Below are 17,486 nucleotides of genomic sequence, written 5' to 3' on the forward strand. Positions count from 1 at the left end.
AACCTCCCCCTGTAATACTGCCTGCTGCAGGAAACCTCCCCTGTAATACTGCCAGCTGCAGGAAACCTCCCCCCGTAATACTGCCTGCTGCAGGAAACCTCCCCCCCATAATACTGCCTGCTGCAGGAAACCTCTCCCCATAATACTGCCTGCTGCAGGAAACCTCTCCCCATAATACTGCCTGCTGCAGGAAACCTCTCCCCATTATACTGCCTGCTGCAGGAAACCTCTCCCCATTATACTGCCTGCTGCAGGAAACCTCCCCCCATTATACTGCCTGCTGCAGGAAACCTCCCCCCATAATACTGCCTGCTGCAGGAAACCTCCCCCCATAATACTGCCTGCTGCAGGAAACCTCCCCCCATAATACTGCCTGCTGCAGGAAACCTCCCCCCATAATACTGCCTGCTGCAGGAAACCTCCCCCCATAATACTGCCTGTCACACCCCTGTAACAGCCATACTGCCTCTAAAATATCCACTGCAACATCCTCAGTGTCTGCTGCAGATTCCCCCACCCCAGGTAAGTGTCTGCAGCATCACCCTCAGCCTCATAAGTGTTGCAGTAAACCCCTTCCTGAACAACAGTGTTTATTTTAGCATCCCCTCCACCCCTGTGTCTGTTATCCAGCTCAGTGCCTGCCTCTACACCCCTATAAAATGGCGCCCGCCCCCAAGTGTCCACGTAGCCGCGGCTACCTCTGCGTGGCTTCGGCACAGAGTCATGTAATAGTGTACTGAGCGCAATGTAAAAAAAATCTATAAAGTGTAAAAAAAAATAAAAATAGTGAAAATGTGTTTTTATCCATTTATTTTCTTGTTGTTGCAAAGTTATAGCAGCCAGTGTAAGTCTGTGCGAAATGTTTTTCTCTTTAACCCCTGATAGTAAACAAGACTGCTAGGTTCTTTAAGGCGATGTCTGTTTTTAATGCTGACCATTAATCCGTGCCCACTCTGCTTGTTTGAAGTCTTGTCTGCAAGAACTACGAAGGCAGTTTCCTGGCAGCCACAGGGTAAAGAAACTCACTGGCATGAGATTCGAGGCCATGGAAAGGTAACATAATGGATACCATGTATCCTTCAGATGTCCTATCTTCTCTTTCTCTTTTGTGCATGCCGCTTGGTGTATTTTATCGCTTCTGTGTGTATTTGGATCGTTTCCTGATACACTGATGATGATTTTTGACAGTATAAAATCACTTTTGGCAGCAAGGAAACTTGTGCTTTAGCTACCTACTGTGCCTTGCGAAATATTCGGCTCCCTGGAACTTTTCAACCTTTTCCCATATATCATGCTTCAAACATAAAGATACCAAATGTAAATTTTTGGTGAAGAATCAACAACAAGTGGGACACAATTGTGAAGTTGAAAAAAATTTATTGGTTATTTTAAATTTTTGTTGAAATTCAAAAACTGAAAAGTGGGGCGTGTAATTTTATTCGGCCCCTTTACTTTCAGTGCAGCAAACTCACTCCAGAAGTTCGTTGTGGATCTCTGAATGATCCAATGTTGTCCTAAATGACTAATGATGATAAATATAATCCACCTGTGTGTAATCAAGTCTCCGTATAAATGCGCCTGCTCTGTGATAGTCTCAGGGTTCTGTTTGAAGCACAGAGAGCATCATGAAGACCAAGGAATACAACAGGCTGGTCCGTGATACTGTTGTGGAAAAGTTTAAAGCCGGATTTGGATACAATATGATTTCCAAAACTTAAACATCCCAAGGAGCACTGTGCAAGCGATGATATTGAAATGGAAGGAGTATCATACCACTGCAAATCTACCAAGACCCGGCTGTCCCTATAAACTTTCATCTAAAACAAGGAGAAGACTGATCAGAGATGCAGCCAAGAGGTGCATGATCACTCTGGATGAACTGCAGAGATCTACAGCTGAGGTGGGACAGTCTGTCCATAGAACAACAATCAGTCGTACACTGCACAAATCTGGCCTTTATGGAAGAGTGGCAAGAAGAAAGCCATTTCTCAAAGATATCCATAAAAAGTGTTGTTTAAAGTTTGCAACAAGCCACCTGGGAGACACACCAAACATGTGGAAGGTGCTCTGGTCTGATGAAACCAAAATCGCACTTTTTGTCAACAATGCTAAACGATATGTTTGGCGTAAAGGCAACACAGCTCATCACCCTGAACACACCATCCCCACTGTCAAACATGGTGGTGGCAGCATCATGGTTTGGGCCTGCTTTTCTTCAGCAGGGACAGGGAAGATGGTTAAAATTGATGTGAAGATGGATGGAGCCAAATACAGGACCATTCTTGAATAAAACCTGTTGGAGTCTGCAAAAGACCTGAGACTGGGATGGAGATTTGTCTTCCAACAAGACAATGATCCCAAACATAAAGCAAAATCTACAATGGAATGGTTCACAAATAAATGTATGCAGGTGTTAGAATGGCCAAGTCAATGTCCAGACCTGAATCCAATAGAGAATCTGTGGAAAGAGCTGAAAACTGCTGTTCACAAACGGTCTCCATCCAACCTCACTGAGCTCGAGCTGTTTGCCAAAGAGGAATGGGCAAGAATTTCAGTCTCTCGATGTACAAAACTGATAGAGACATACCCCAAGTGACTTGCAGCTGTAATCGCAGCAAAAGGTGGCGCAACAAAGTATTAAGTTAAAGGGGCCGAATAATATTACACGCCCCACTTTTCAGTTTTTGAATTTCCACAAAAATTTTAAAGTAAGCAATAAATTTTGTTCAACTTCACAATTGTGTCCCACTTGTTGTTGATTCTTCACCAAAAATTTACATTTGGTATCTTTATGTTTGAAGCATGATATGTGGGAAATGGTTGAAAAGTTCCAGGGGTCCGAATACTTTCGCAAGGCACTGTATATTCAGACTGTATACTACTAGGCAGAACAGTGCTGAACGGCAACTCGCCTTGTTCTGCCGTTACTGTCACTTGCCTCCGGCAACCACCTGGTGATCAGCAGACACATCCTAGGGATAGGACTGCCCTTCTAATCAAGGTATCGGATACATATCGCACATTAAAGGGTAGGTGCACACGATCAGTAAACGCTGCGGGTTGGACGCTGCATATTCGAGCAGCATCCAACCCGCAGCTTCCAGATGTTGCAGCATAGAGGATGGAATGCCAACTATGCGTCGAGATGCCCTCGGCTTACCTGCGGAGACAGATATGCTGCGCATCTTTACTGATCGCAGCATGTCTATTTATCTTGCGGAGACACGAGCCTCCGCAAGATAAATTTCACCAGTACGATGTATTGGATGTGATGATTCACATGGTTGAATGAACACACGCGGATTCACCTGCGTTCAAAAGCCAGCAGCGCTTTGGACACAGCGGACATGTGCTGCGCCCAAAGCGCTGCCAATTCCTGAACATGTGCACATACCCAAAGGGGTTGTCCACTAATCGGACAACACTTTTTCAATCAGCATTTTTGCCCCCACTAACATATGCTCATGACTTATGCTCAACTTCAGTGCTGGCGCTGTTCTAGCAGTGTTGGCACTGACTCTACTATGGATCACATGAAGGCGACAGAGTGAAACCAGAGCTGATTGACCACAGGGATTGCGTGACATAACCCATGTTATGCGATCCCCGGGAGAACGAGTGCTGAGGGAACTGCTGGCACCGGAGGTGACTGTAAGTGTTGTGTTACAGAGGCATACATGCTGATTAGAGACCTGAGTTGTAAAAGTAGTGGACTAACCCGTTTAGTTCATTTTCAAACTTTGATGACAAATGTCGCCATATGTGTTGTGTTTAAAAAAATAAATAAATTATAGTATTAGTTATACATTTCTTGCATAAGGATATTTTTCTCCTTTATTTTAATTTCATTGGATCTCCCTTTTTTTTCCTAGAATATTTCAGTAAGTCAGTTTACTAGTTACACCTATGAAAGGTAAACCTAGACCTCTGCGTAGACAATACCTGGACTATGCTATGAAGGAGTTGTACAAGACTTGGATATTCATGACCTATCCTTGGATAACTCATCAGTATCAGATCATTGGGGGTCTACCGCCTGACATCCCCAATGATCGACTGTTTGCAGCACCTTCAGTGGCAGGATGTACACAGAGCACAGGTCCAGCACACCACAGCCCCATACAACGTGTTGTGATTGTTCATTGGTATTTTTGCACAAGTCCTATTGAAGCGAATGGAGGCTGAGATGCACTGGAAAAGTCACTACACGATGTATGGAGCTGATTGTGGTGTCAGATGTCAGATCCTCACCTATCTGGTATGGATCCTATGCCAAGGATAAGTTATTAATATGCAAGTCCTAGACAATCCCTTTAATGGGGAATTAAATGGAGAATCACTTCCTAAGGCCTCTTCAGAGGTCCAATGTTATTGTAGGAGTGGCAGCCATCTTTGGTTTTCACGGATATAGTCTATGGGGCTATTCACATGTCCGGGATTTTTCGAGAACCAAGAGTTACGTGGGAAATAGTGGAGACATAATTAATACGAGGGTCTGATCAAAATCTGCAATGCAAGTCAGTGGGTCTGTGAAAAAAAAATAGACATTGGCTTCAGGGCACTGGCGGACAATTAGCAGCCTCTTCACTCTCTTTTTTTCTGAATGAAACTGACTCCCCGAAGAAGTGAGTGTTGCAGAGGTCTGACTGCTTCCAGGGGTCTGACTGCTTCTGAAGCAAGTGAGAGGGAAGTGGCTGCTGTTTGGCTGCAGGGATCACATGACACATGTCACACGAGCCTTGGGAAGCCCGGCACCGGAGGGGAGTACAGGCGTTTATTATTGTACATGGAGAATATAGTAATTGAGAAGGGGTCAGCCGAGTCTTGGACAGCCCCATTAACCAGTCTAAGACCCCACCATGTTCTCCCATTCACGACAAGGCATTTTTTTCTTTTTAATACTTGGTGGTTTTAAAAGCTCAAATGTTTTGTTTTTTATTAAATAGTCTTTTTTTTTTTCTTTGAGATACACAGGACCTAATTTTTAATGTTTTTTTTTTTTTTTTTAATTCAGATTTTTTTTTGCCAATATTGAGGAGCGTAAAGTTAAGTAAAAAGGGAAAATTCAGCGCGGCCCAACGATTTAAAGACTGGAGATCCTTAAGTAGTTAATGAAACCATAATAATCAGATGGCTGATTGGGGGTTCTTGCCCCTCACCAGCATGACGACGGGCCCGGCACATAGACGTGCCCTTGTTCCTATCTCTCATGCGCAGACATATGGCACAGTCTCCTGATGACAATTTACATGGAAACTTGAACTGTTTATAAGTATTTTTCTGAGGAGCTGAGTGTATCTTTTTTTACGCTGACTCGCTGGGTTGTGTTTTTTTTTTCTATGGATGTTTTCTGGAACTCATTTTCCATAAGCGGTTTTCACTTTCCTTTTTGGAACAGGTACGACGATGCTCTCCAGATATATGACAGGATATTACAAGAAGATCCAACCAACACAGTAAGTCAAATATTGTGACTGTTCTAGGTAATTTGAGAGAAGCCGACTGAGTGAATACTCTTGGCTAAGAAAATATTGCTTCAAATCATTCTCGCTCTCCCACAGGGAAATCTATTTCTTTTTAATTATTTTTTTTTTTCTTTTATTAACTTGGACATATTGTTTTGCTCGCATGCTAAATACCAGAGAAGCACAGAAATTAATAATGGCTTTTCTTGCTGGAACGGCAGCCATTGGAGAAACTTGCTTTCCGCGTAGACCATTGGGCTGACCGAGTTTTGGAATATTGCGGCCTGTGCAGGGTTAACTAGACCTTTAATATTGAGACGTGCATTACACAACGACTTCATTTATTCGGACCTCCCAGGATTAAATAGGACATTATTGAGCGCTGTCCACATCAAGAAACAGATCCGTCCTCTCGATGACACATCCATCCAGCAGATTAATTCCCAGTTCTCTCGATGTTGCCGGGAACACTCCACCTTTCCTTCCTACTTTACATCATGTCCTGCGATATTTCTTTAATGGGAGCCTGTCTCAAGGATTGGCAGCGCAGAAACCTCCACCATCACATTGCTTACAGCGTTACAGACATGTCTTTTTTTTTGCAAAAGTTAACATAAAACCATCACCAGAATTTGCTTCTTAAAGGGGTGCTCTCAAGTGTACAAGTTGTCCCCTATCCACAAGACTCGGAGTAACGTTCTGATCGCTCAGGTTCTGACAACTGTGGTCCCCACCAATCCCAAGAACAAAGCCTTTGGTGAGCCTCGGCTGCATAGCATGGTGGTCGATCATGCGCACTGCCGCTCCGTTCATTCTTAATGGGACCCGCCACAGATTGCCAACCGCCGCACTCGACAGGTATTCCCATTAGAATGAATGGAGCAGCAGCGCATATTATCGTCTTCTGCTCCGTTCACATGGGGTTGTGAAGCCCTGGATCTTGGTATCAGTGGGGCCCTCCAAAGTTGGACCTGTGTGATCGGAGTTCTCTCCTAGGGGGTAATGTTGAAACTTGAGGACACCCCTTTAAAGCTCACCTCTGTAGCATGACCAGTGAGGCCGGTTGTATTTGCCTCACCTTCATCTGAGCATGTGCTGGGAGACAGATGTTCATGCGCAGTGACACTAAGCTGGGACAAGTAAACCTGGCTTCACTATGCATTTAACTTCTAGTTTAAAGGGGTTGTTCATGACTCTGATATCCCCTTCTCAATCCTTATGTTTCACCCTAGTAAAATATTAACACGTGTACTCCCCTTCAGTGCTGGCACTGTTCCAGCGGTAACAACATTGGCTTTCCCAGGGCTTGCTTGACATTGTCACACGATCCCTGCGGCCAGTCAGCACTGTATTCACTTTCCTTTCGACAAAGAAAGGATAGTGCAGCCAGCACTGATTGGTCACATGGGTTCATGTGATGTTAACAATGTCACATGGGGAACCAGTACTGACACTGCTGGAACAGCACTGGCACCGGAGGAGAGTATAATTGTTGCTGTTTTATTGGGGGAAACGTAGGAATTGAGTAGAGATTGTCCGAGTAGTGGACACTCCCTAGAAAGTCAGACTTTTGCATAATTGGTGTTTTAGGCTGTGTGCCCACGATGCGATTTTTAAGCGTTTTTGCTGCGATTTTCGGCGCGAAAATGCTGCGAAAACGTTTAGAAATAGTGTACAGACCGCCCCCCATGCATTCCTATGGCATTCCGCACATGCTGTGCTAATGCTGCGCTTTTTTCCACGGCGGAATCGCATCGCGGAAAAAATCGCAGCATGATCATTCTTTTGTGTGGAATCGCAAAGAATTACCGCGATTCCGCACCCATAGGAATGCATGAGAATCGCTTACTTCCCGCATGTGGCTATGCCCACCATGCGGGAAGTTAAGCGTCTCATGTGCGGTTGGTACCCACGGTGTGGAGGAGAGGAGACTGTCTTCCAGGCCCTGGGTACCATACCCCTGTAAAAAAAAGAATAAAAAATAAAAAATCGGGGTATATTTACCTTCCGACGTCACACGCTACATTCCCGGCCTAAGCGTTCCCAGTAATGCCTTGCGGCAAGGTCCTGTGATGACGTAGTCTGGCGAGATCACTATAGTAACGCGAGACCAGCGTCATCAAAGGTTTCGCAAGGCATTACTGGGAACGCTGAGGCACGGGATGGCAGCACGGGACGTCGGAAGGTAAATACACCCCAATTTTTTATTTTTTTTATCATTTTTAACATTTTATCTTTTACTATTGATGCTGCATAGGCGGCTTCAATAGTAAAAAGCTGCTCACACTTGTCAAACACTATGTTTGACGAGTGTGACCAACCTGTCAATCACTTTCCAAGCGATGCTTCAAATCGCTTGGAAAGTGCTTGAGAAAATCGCGGCAAAATCGCAAACAGAATCACGGTGAAATCGCACGGAAAAAACGCGCGATTTCTGGGAAGGAGTCCGGTTTTCAGTGTGCGTTTTAACACGCAACGTGGGCACATAGCCTTATAATGATTTCTTGCATACATCCTTTTCGTTTATTGTTGTGTGAAATCCAAGTTATTCCTGGTTCTTTATTCCCATCCATCAACGCCCTGCCATTCTTCATTTAGCTGCTGCTCCCTTAAGAACTAAAATAGTTGTGGTGAATTGTAGAAAACTCAATGCACAGTGCGTTGGGAAGTAGGTACAGTATGGGAATTTTTTATTTTTTGTAATTAAGAGCCGAATCATCCCTTTTGAGTGAAGTTTTTGCCACGCATGTGTGCCATCGATCCATCTATTGTCTATGGTACTGCTGTAAATAGCCAAGAGATCCTCCGCGATCAGCAAGTCATTAACTATCTCGTGGATAACCTCATTAACAATTGAAGGGAATTTTTGACTTTTTTTTTTTTTTTTAACTTTTCATATGGTTCCAGAGTGATTAATAAAATTAGTATTTAATCGGCTATTGATCCCCAGCTCCTGTCTCGCTGCTGGCCACGCTCTCCACTAGTCTTCTCTTTTGCTCTTCTGAAGTGGTCGGCTTATGACCCCTGCATATAATCAGTGGCTGCAGCCGTAAAGCGTCGACCACTTTGGAAGAGGCGACTGGCGGGGGACAGAACCAGGGCAATTGAGGATTCGATAGGAGAGTATGTGCTATTTCTTATCATGTACTTAGGAAGCTGTCAATCAGTGATGTGGACGGGATTACACAGCTCAGCATTCATAGCACTGCTAGATCTCCTGCTGGGAAAACGAGGATTTTATCAAAACTGCAGCAAGCAGCCCAGTAAGTGACACATCACTGGAATCGGGGTCACTGCCCCTACATCACGCTGCAATCAGATTACATAGCAAAAAATTGCTGACAGAGTCCCCTGTAACAGAACTTGACTCAAGATCCGTAATCCAAATCAAAGTATTTCCATCTGTTCCAGGTTCCCGATCCTCGTCAGTATGAAGAAATGCCCAGCTCAGAGACTTGCCCTTGTCCTCTGCTGCCTTCATCAGGATGGCTGATCACCGAGACCCCAACTGTTCTGGAAAAAAGGGGGCACTTGACTGAAGCAATGGCTGCCACTTAAGGGCACCACTTCCATTGTTCCATTACGCCCCTCTGATAACCTTGTTCTCCGCCTATAGTGTCACTTAGTCCAGCCTGGCCTGTCTGGCTGATACCGCATCCATGTATTTTATTTTCTAGCATAATCTAAGCAGCTCCATGTGTCAGCACACACACAAGTGATAGTCTGCTGCCGATGCCAAGATAAACTCGGCAGAAAGCTGTACTTGAGATCCCAAGACCTCCGAGCCCTCCCCCACCGCGGCGGCCGCGGACCCAGATGGAACCACTTAGCAGGTAGATGGTATATAAACAATCCGAATACCTGACCGTTTATCAGAACGTTTCCTCCAGCGTCAGCGCTGGCGAAGGAGGTTTCTTGCCATCTATGGGAGAAACTGGTCGTAAACTAACATATGAAATGCTCAAGCCGGGTATCGTCTGTAAAGTAATACATCCAGTGTGAACACTTAGCAGGTTTTTCATTAAGAATGGCGATATTGGATCGAAAGCTGCCAAAATGCATAATTGCAAACCATTTACAAGAACAGTCCGTGCCAGGCGTGCCATTGCAAATATTTATTGTGCCCGCACATATCCAAAATATCAGCTTTCTGCAGCCTGACTTGTGCTCAGGACGAGCAGAGCAGTAAAATGTCTGTTCACTGGTGATATACAAATAGCTACAGGGTTCTGCTAAAAATGTTACTGCAAGCCGCAATACCGGAGCCAAAAATCTGCAAACCGAATGCCCGCAATAGGCCTGGAAAAGCGCCAACCACCGCTACCCTTTCCCCCGTAATGCAGGAGTGGAAAACATAGAGTTAAGAAAAACATACGACAGATTCCATTTATCTGAGAGCAGCTTAATGTAGAGACAGAGACCCTGATTCCAGCGATGTATCACTTACTGGGCTCCTTGCTGCAGTTGTCATAAAATCCTTTTTTTCTCTGCTGCAGATCTAGCAGTTCTCTGAATGCTGAGCTCAGTATGACTCAACCCTGATTGGCTGCTGCCTGTGTACACTGTGCATGGGCAGAAAACTGCCAATCAGTAGTGAGGACGGGGTTACACAGGACTAATTGGCTCTAGACACGTAGTCCTGTAGTGATAATTATAAATGTGATTTTTATTGAAGCAACAACAAGGAGCCCTGTAACTGATACACTGCTGGAATCAGGGTCTCTGCCCCTACATTATGCTGCTCTCAGATTACATAGCAAAAAACCTGCGGACAGATTACCTTTATATGAGGGAACTCATCACTTATTTGAAAGGTGCCAACTTTGTTGAGGATACTGTAGTAATGCTAACAGCAACCCAAGGACGGCTAGTACTCATACATAAAGGTCTTCTTTGCAAGGGAAGACCCACCACATGGGAGCTGGAAAAACAAAAGTCCCCTCCATAATAGGAGTGAAGTTTTCCTACCACTGAGCAGGCCAAGGCAGCTGTAGTGACACAGTGCCTCCTAAAATAGAGGTTTTCTAGGAGTTAGCTTTTCTTAGGATAGGTCATCCGTATCAGACCGGTGGGTGCTGACACCCGGCACCCCTAATCATATGGTCACAGGTCCCTCGGCTGCTGGAAGTGCACAGTGTATACATGTGGAACAGCACCGCTCCGTACGCTGTGTAGTGGCCATTATCGGGTATTGCAGCTCAGCCCCTGTTGAAGTGAATGGAAGCTGAGCTGCAGTAACCAAGAATGGCCACTACACAGTGGGTGCGCTGTGCTGTCCTGGCGGCAAAATGCTCGATTAGTGGAGGTGCTGAGTGATTGATCCTTTGTAAAGACGTTTTCCAGGACTTGAAATAAGACACCTGCTTTCCTCAGATGTCGGTTGTAGCAAGTAATTGTATTCGGAATGAGTATTACATTGCTGAAAGCATTTTTTCTTATGACTAGAGATGAGCAAAAAGACTCTGACTACAGTGGTCCAGCATCCAGCTCGGTCCTCCCGTGATCCTATGACTGATGACCGGTCCGTCACGTGCTGCTAGTGTCTATCCACCCATAATGGGCGTCATCATGGTGTCCTTTGTTTTAGCAGCTGCGTTATTTCTTGCACAGAATCTGAATCTGGCACAGATCTGGATATGTGAGTCTCCTGAAATAGCCCTTCAGTCTCTGCATCTGCAGCCTTGGAACAAGTCCGGGACGGTGGGCCCATGCCTGTGGCCTCATTAGCTGCTAATACTCGCCATAACCTAATTGCTGTGTATATAAGCAGCTCCCTGCACAGACCAGTGAAACGGATCCTCTCTCTACTGTAATTTAGGGTGAAGGATTGTTAGTCTTGGAGCTCCTACAAATAAATTCCCCAGGCCGCGCAGCCAACAATAAACTACTTACGGGAACTATAAATTGATTCTGACAATGTATCTAGCACCGACTACTCTCAATAACCGTATCCACAGGCAGCTATAGCCACCGCCAGTCCTGTTACTGGGAATGCTGCCCTTTTCTCACTGGCCATTAAAGAAGATCTCACATCAGGTTTACGCTTCCAAATCTGAGGGAAATGTAACATTGGGACAAAGACTAGTTTTGATAAAATTACTGTTTTTACCTGCTGCAGATCTGCTAGTCTTCTCAGTGATCATATCGGTCCCACCCACACCATTGATTGATACTGAGCATAACAGAAAGCTGCCAATCACTGACAGGGGATGGAGGGAGACATTAATACTGAGGACTGTATAGGAGAAGCTTAATATTAGGAAGACAGATATACAGTGAATAAAAGTTTTATCAAAACTTCAGCCACACATTTGTGGAATCGAGGTTTCTGCCCCAGTTTTCTGCTGCTCGATGAAAGGATATCTTTAAGCCTCCCTGTCATAGGGCTAATGGGCTTGTCCCCATTAGAACATTTTTGGGTGTAAACTTCAATAGTTATATAAAAACCGAAATGAGTGTTGCTTACATTCACCTGGTCCAGCGCTTGCTCCCCACCTCTGCCCCGGTCAATGTTGTTGCTCCCCACCGCAGCCCCGGTCTATGTTGTTGCTCCCCACCGCTTCCCCGGTCTATGTTGTTGCTCCCCACCGCTTCCCCGGTCTATGTTGTTGCTCCCCACCGCTTCCCCGGTCTATGTTGTTGCTCCCCACCGCTTCCCCGGTCTATGTTGTTGCTCCCCACCGCTTCCCCGGTCTATGTTGTTGCTCCCCACCGCTTCCCCGGTCTATGTTGTTGCTCCCCACCGCTTCCCCGGTCTATGTTGTTGCTCCCCACCGCTTCCCCGGTCTATGTTGTTGCTCCCCACCGCTTCCCCGGTCTATGTTGTTGCTCCCCACCGCTTCCCCGGTCTATGTTGTTGCTCCCCACCGCTTCCCCGGTCTATGTTGTTGCTCCCCACCGCTTCCCCGGTCTATGTTGTTGCTCCCCACCGCTTCCCCGGTCTATGTTGTTGCTCCCCACCGCTTCCCCGGTCTATGTTGTTGCTCCCCACCGCTTCCCCGGTCTAGGTTGTTGCTCCCCACCGCTTCCCCGGTCTAGGTTGTTGCTCCCCACCGCTTCCCCGGTCTAGGTTGTTGCTCCCCACCGCTTCCCCGGTCTATGTTGTTGCTCCCCACCGCTTCCCCGGTCTATGTTGTTGCTCCCCACCGCAACCCCGGTCTATGTTGTTGCTCCCCACCGCAACCCCGGTCTATGTTGTTGCTCCCCACCGCAGCCCCGGTCTATGTTGTTGCTCCCCCCCGCTGCTCCGGTCTATGTTGTTGCTCCCACCGCTTCTCCGGCCTATGTTGTTGCTCCCCACCGCTTCCCCGGCCTATGTTGTTGCTCCCCACCGCAGCCCCGGCCTATGTTGTTGCTCCCCACCGCAGCCCTGGTCTATGTTGTTGCTCCCCACCGCAGCCCCGGTCTATGTTGTTGCTCCCCACCGCAGCCCCGGTCTATGTTGTTGCTCCCCACCGCAGCCCCGGTCTATGTTGTTGCTCCCCACTGCTTCCCCGGTCTATGTTGTTGCTCCCCACCGCAACCCCGGTCTATGTTGTTGCTCCCCACCGCTGCCCCGGTCTATGTTGTTGCTCCCCACCGCTGCCCCGGTCTATGTTGTTGCTCCCCACCGCTGCCCCGGTCTATGTTGTTGCTCCCCACCGCTGCTCCGGTCTATGTTGTTGCTCCCCACCGCAGCCCCGGTCTATGTTGTTGCTCCCCACCGCAGCCCCGGTCTATGTTGTTTGGCTGCATCTCGGTAGCTTGTGCTGTCTTTATGGGCAGAGCCGCAGAGTGATTAGCTGCAGCGCTGCCGTCATTTTTAGATTTTGTGTAGTCTGTTTTTATATAACAGCCATAGCTTATACCCAAAAGTTTTCTTTGTAATAAAATATTACTAAAGTTTAGTATTTTTAATGGATGAGGTTTATTTTTTTTTAGACAAATTTAAAGGGAACCGGTCACCAGGTTTGACCGGTATGAGATACGGCCACTACCTTTCAGGGCTGATTTACAGCAGTTTATAATGCTGTATATATGCCCCCAACCCGACCTGAAAGATCAGAGAAAGAGCTTTTATTATACTCACCTGGAGGGTGGTCCGGTCCGAGGGGTGTTGCTCTTCTTGCAATGTCGTCCTCCTTCTTGCTTCATGTGGATGACACGTCCCTACGTCATCCACACAGTCTCCCCGCCATTATGCTCCTGCGCAGGCGTACCTCTCCGGCCTGACGAAGGCAGAGTAAAGTACTTCAGTGCACAGGCGCCGGGAAAGGTGAAAGAGCCCCTGCACATATGCACTGCAGTACTTTCTCGGTCGCCTTATTGGGGGACACAGAGACCATGGGTGTATGCTGCTGCCACTAGGAGGCTGACACTATGCACAAAAAAAGTTAGCTCCTCCTCCGCAGTGTACACCCCACCGACCGGCAGGGAATTCCTCAGTTTAGCTTAGTGTCAGTAGGAGGTGGACACGGGTCTTTCATTAGACCCATATCTACCTCAGTGTGCGTCGTTCCTTTTCAGGTTTCCGGAGGGATACAGTGTGAAGAGTCACAACTGTACTCCCACAAAGAGACTAAGAGTACGGCGTGTACTGCCACCCCGTATCCTCATAGCTCTCCGTGCGGACCAGAAGCTCGGCGCAGATGCGGGCCAGCGACGGATGGTCCTTGCCAAACGCCTCCCACCCACTCGCCCACCAGAGCCTGTTGGTCGGAAGAGGCGCAGACACGGGAAAGATTAACAGACAGCGTTGGATAAAGAAGGTACCTTTATTGGAGCAGAGGCGCGGCGCACGGAGCAAACCACCGCAAGGATACATTGGAGCGGCACCAAGGCAGCGCTGCAGGATGCGGCCCGCGCCTTCGACGGTCGCCGCATTTCACCTAGGCCCCGACTGCGGTGCGGGCCTTGTCTCCCCCCCCGCCTGTATTCATCGGGGGATTCATCTTCCGGCGCGGTTCTGGCGGCATCTTCGTTGTGTGTGGCTGCTGCAGCGTTGCGGCACTTCCGCGCCGCCCATTGCTTACAGGCGGCCACCGTCTCTAATTTAGTCCCCGGCTTCATTTTAGGCCTTCGCGGCCACGCCCCCCGCCCACTCATAGGCCGGCTGCGCTCCCGCCCGTTCCTAGGCCCTCCGACCGCCTCTCTTGGCCTGTGGCTGGGTAAGGGGGGCGGTTTCCTTTAGTTCAGTTGGCTAACTCCGCCCTTCTTCTTGGCCCTCCTGAACCGCGTTTTTTTCATCCACCTCAGGCTGCCGCCATCTTTGCAGCCTGTCAGCCGGAGACGATAGACAGATGTCAGCTATCCCCTGCTGGGGTCCTGCAATTCTCACAAGCCTGGTACAGCGCTTTGGGGGACACCGGACCGTGAGTAGTTCTGCAACTGCAGACTGACACCCTCCTCTGCCTTTCTGTTCCCCAACCTTCCGGCTTTTCTTCAGGGTCCTTCTGTTCCATCTTTATGTCTAACTCTAAGTCTGAGCGTAGCCAGCCGCCGGCCCCCACGGGCACTCTAGTCCAGTTCGTCGCATGCCCCTCTTGCAATCGCAGACTTCCCTGACCCTGTTCAGGAGCCATCTATTGTGCCACGTGAAAGCGAATTCCCCATCCCTGGCTGGGCCTCGTCTTTCACAATCTGTGGCAGACCTCCCCAGAGTGTCTCAGTCCCTAGTGGCCGTTCTTGATAGGTTGCCCCTGGACACTTCTGCAGGGTCCAGCAGGTCGCAAGACATTCCATCTGAGCCAGCCAGCAGAAGCCGCAAAAGACCCAGGCAGGATCTCCGGCCGGAATCCTCTCCTGGCCTCACATCCCCACATAGTCCTTCCCAGCAGTCGCCCTCCCGTGCCTCCTCACCCGAGTCAGGTGAAGCGTTTTTAGAGCTGGATTCGGACCAGGACGCGGACATGAAGGTTACAGTACAGAACCTCATTGCTGCGATTCACCACACCTTCGAAATCTCAGACTCCCCTGCGAAATCCTCAGATCAGGAGGTTTCGTTCAGATGGGCAGAAACACCTTCCAGGGTCTTCGCCTCCCACTCTTGAGTTTGGCAAGACTCTTACCAGGGAAAGAGAAAATCCGACCAGGCGCTTTCAAAGAGGGAAGCGCCTCGGCGTGCTGTATCCGTTTGCCAAAGAGCTCACCGATAACTGGTCTGCTTCCCCCTCGGTAGACGCACCCGTGTCCAGACTTTCTAACAACACGGTCCTCCCGATTTCAGGTGTGACGTCGTTACAAGATTCTAATGATAGAATTATAGAATCTTTAGCAAAGTCAGCATTTGAAGTGGCTGCAGCGGTGCTAAGCCCAGCCTTCACTTCACTTGGGTAGCGAAGGCCATAGCCACTTGGGCAGAGGATCTCCGCAAGGGCATCCTAGATAAGGCCCAACCAGGGCATTTGGCTGATCAGGCCAACCAGATCTCCCATGCAGGGGATTATCTACACTCTGCCTCCTTGGATGCCGCGTCCTGCGCAGTTCAGGCGTCAAGCAACATGGTGGCAGTCCGACGTACAATTTGGCTCAAAGCTTGGCAGGCGGATTTCTCTTCAAGAAAGTCCCTTTCCAATCTGCCTTTTCAGGGAGCGCGGCTCTTTGGATCCCAGCTGGACCAGATTATTAAGGACGCCACTGGGGGCACGAGTTCCCTCCTCCCTCAGTCCAAGCCTCGCAGACCTCCGCTAAGACGTCAGTCTCGGCCCTTTCGGTCTTTCCGCCGCTTCAATACGGCAGAGAACTTCTCTAACCAACAGAGACCGCAGGCATGCCAGGATAGGAAGAAGGTGCCTTTCAGACCCACTCCTTCCTGTCGATCTCACTCCTCCCAGGTCAGATCCTCCAGGTCCAGATCTGGTCGGTCCACATCAGCATGTCTATCAACGGACCCCCGGGGGTCCTTCCCAATTTCTTCAGAGACGTCTGGCTTGCCTCAGTAGAGGACACTTGGGTCAGGGAAGTTGTATCATCAGGATACAAGATAAACTTAGTTTCTTGTCCCCGGGATCGTTTTTTCGAGTCCCGACCTCCAAAGGATCCTGCCTTAGTTCTGGGGTTCTTTGCGTCCATCGCTTTTCTCCTCAATTCCGGAGTGATTGTGCCCGTTCCCGAATCAGAACGTTTCACAGGATTTTATTCAAACCTGTTTGTGGTACCGAAAGAAGGCGGGACAGTTCGCCCATCTTGGGCATCAAGTTACTCAACTAGAGAGTCCGACTGCGTCACTTCCGAATGGAGTCTCTTCGGTCGGTAATCGCTTCCATGGAGATGCAGGAGTTCATGTGTTCAATAGACATTCAAGATGCCTATCTACATCTTCCCATATTCTCCGGGCATCAGAAGTTCCTGCGTTGTGCGATTCGCCAGGAACATTACCAGTTCGTTGCACTGCCGTTCGGTCTCGCCACCGCACCCAGAGTATTTACAAAGATCATGGCGGCGTTGATGGCCTTGTTGAGAATCAGAGGTCTCCTTCTCTTTCCGTACCTCGACGACATTCTGATCAAAGCTCCATCCTTTCATCAAGCTCGCCAAAGTCTTACCATCGTCCTCGACACCCTGTCCAATTTCGGGTGGCTCGTCTACAGGAAGAAGCCCTGTCTTGTCCCGACACAACGTCTTGTGTTTCTGGGTCTATTGTTCGACACTCGGCGATCGAGGGTTTTTCTCCCACAAGAAAAAATTGGCTCTCTGCAGCGGGATGTACGATTGTTGCAGATCATACGACTTCCATCTCTCCGAACAACCATGAAAGTCCTGGGAAAGATGGTGGCGGCAATAAAGGCGGTTCCCTTTGCCCAATTTCACTCCAGACCTCTCCAACACGCCATCCTGTCTCGGGGGAACAGGTCTGTCCTTTCCCTGGATCACCCATTTCGACTTTCATACCGGGTCAAGCGGTCACTCAACTGGTGGTTGACGTCACCTCTCATCCTCTTGGGTCGGTCTTTTCTTCCCATTCACTGGCAGATTGTAACAACGGATGCCAGCCTCCTCGGCTGGGGTGCAGTGTTCCGCAATCACACTGTTCAGGGTCGATGG

The 17,486-nt window shown here is 48.4% G+C and overlaps 1 protein-coding gene across 3 annotated transcripts in view; it reads left to right on the forward strand.

Annotated features, from left to right (window-relative positions):
- The window catches only part of EMC2 (ER membrane protein complex subunit 2), an 80,668-nt gene that overhangs the window by 39,699 nt on the left and 23,483 nt on the right, over positions 1-17,486 (forward strand). For all 3 annotated transcript variants that reach the window (XM_073590185.1, XM_073590184.1, XM_073590186.1), the window contains exons 5-6: positions 968-1,053; positions 5,399-5,456. In XM_073590185.1, coding sequence (XP_073446286.1) covers positions 968-1,053; positions 5,399-5,456 — 144 coding nt within the window. The remainder of the gene's footprint in view (positions 1-967; positions 1,054-5,398; positions 5,457-17,486) is intronic.

Source organism: Dendrobates tinctorius, unplaced genomic scaffold (genome assembly GCF_039654945.1).
Source record: "Dendrobates tinctorius isolate UK_male_01 unplaced genomic scaffold, ASM3965494v1 ptg000116l, whole genome shotgun sequence".
NCBI classification, from domain to species: Eukaryota; Metazoa; Chordata; class Amphibia; order Anura; family Dendrobatidae; genus Dendrobates; species Dendrobates tinctorius.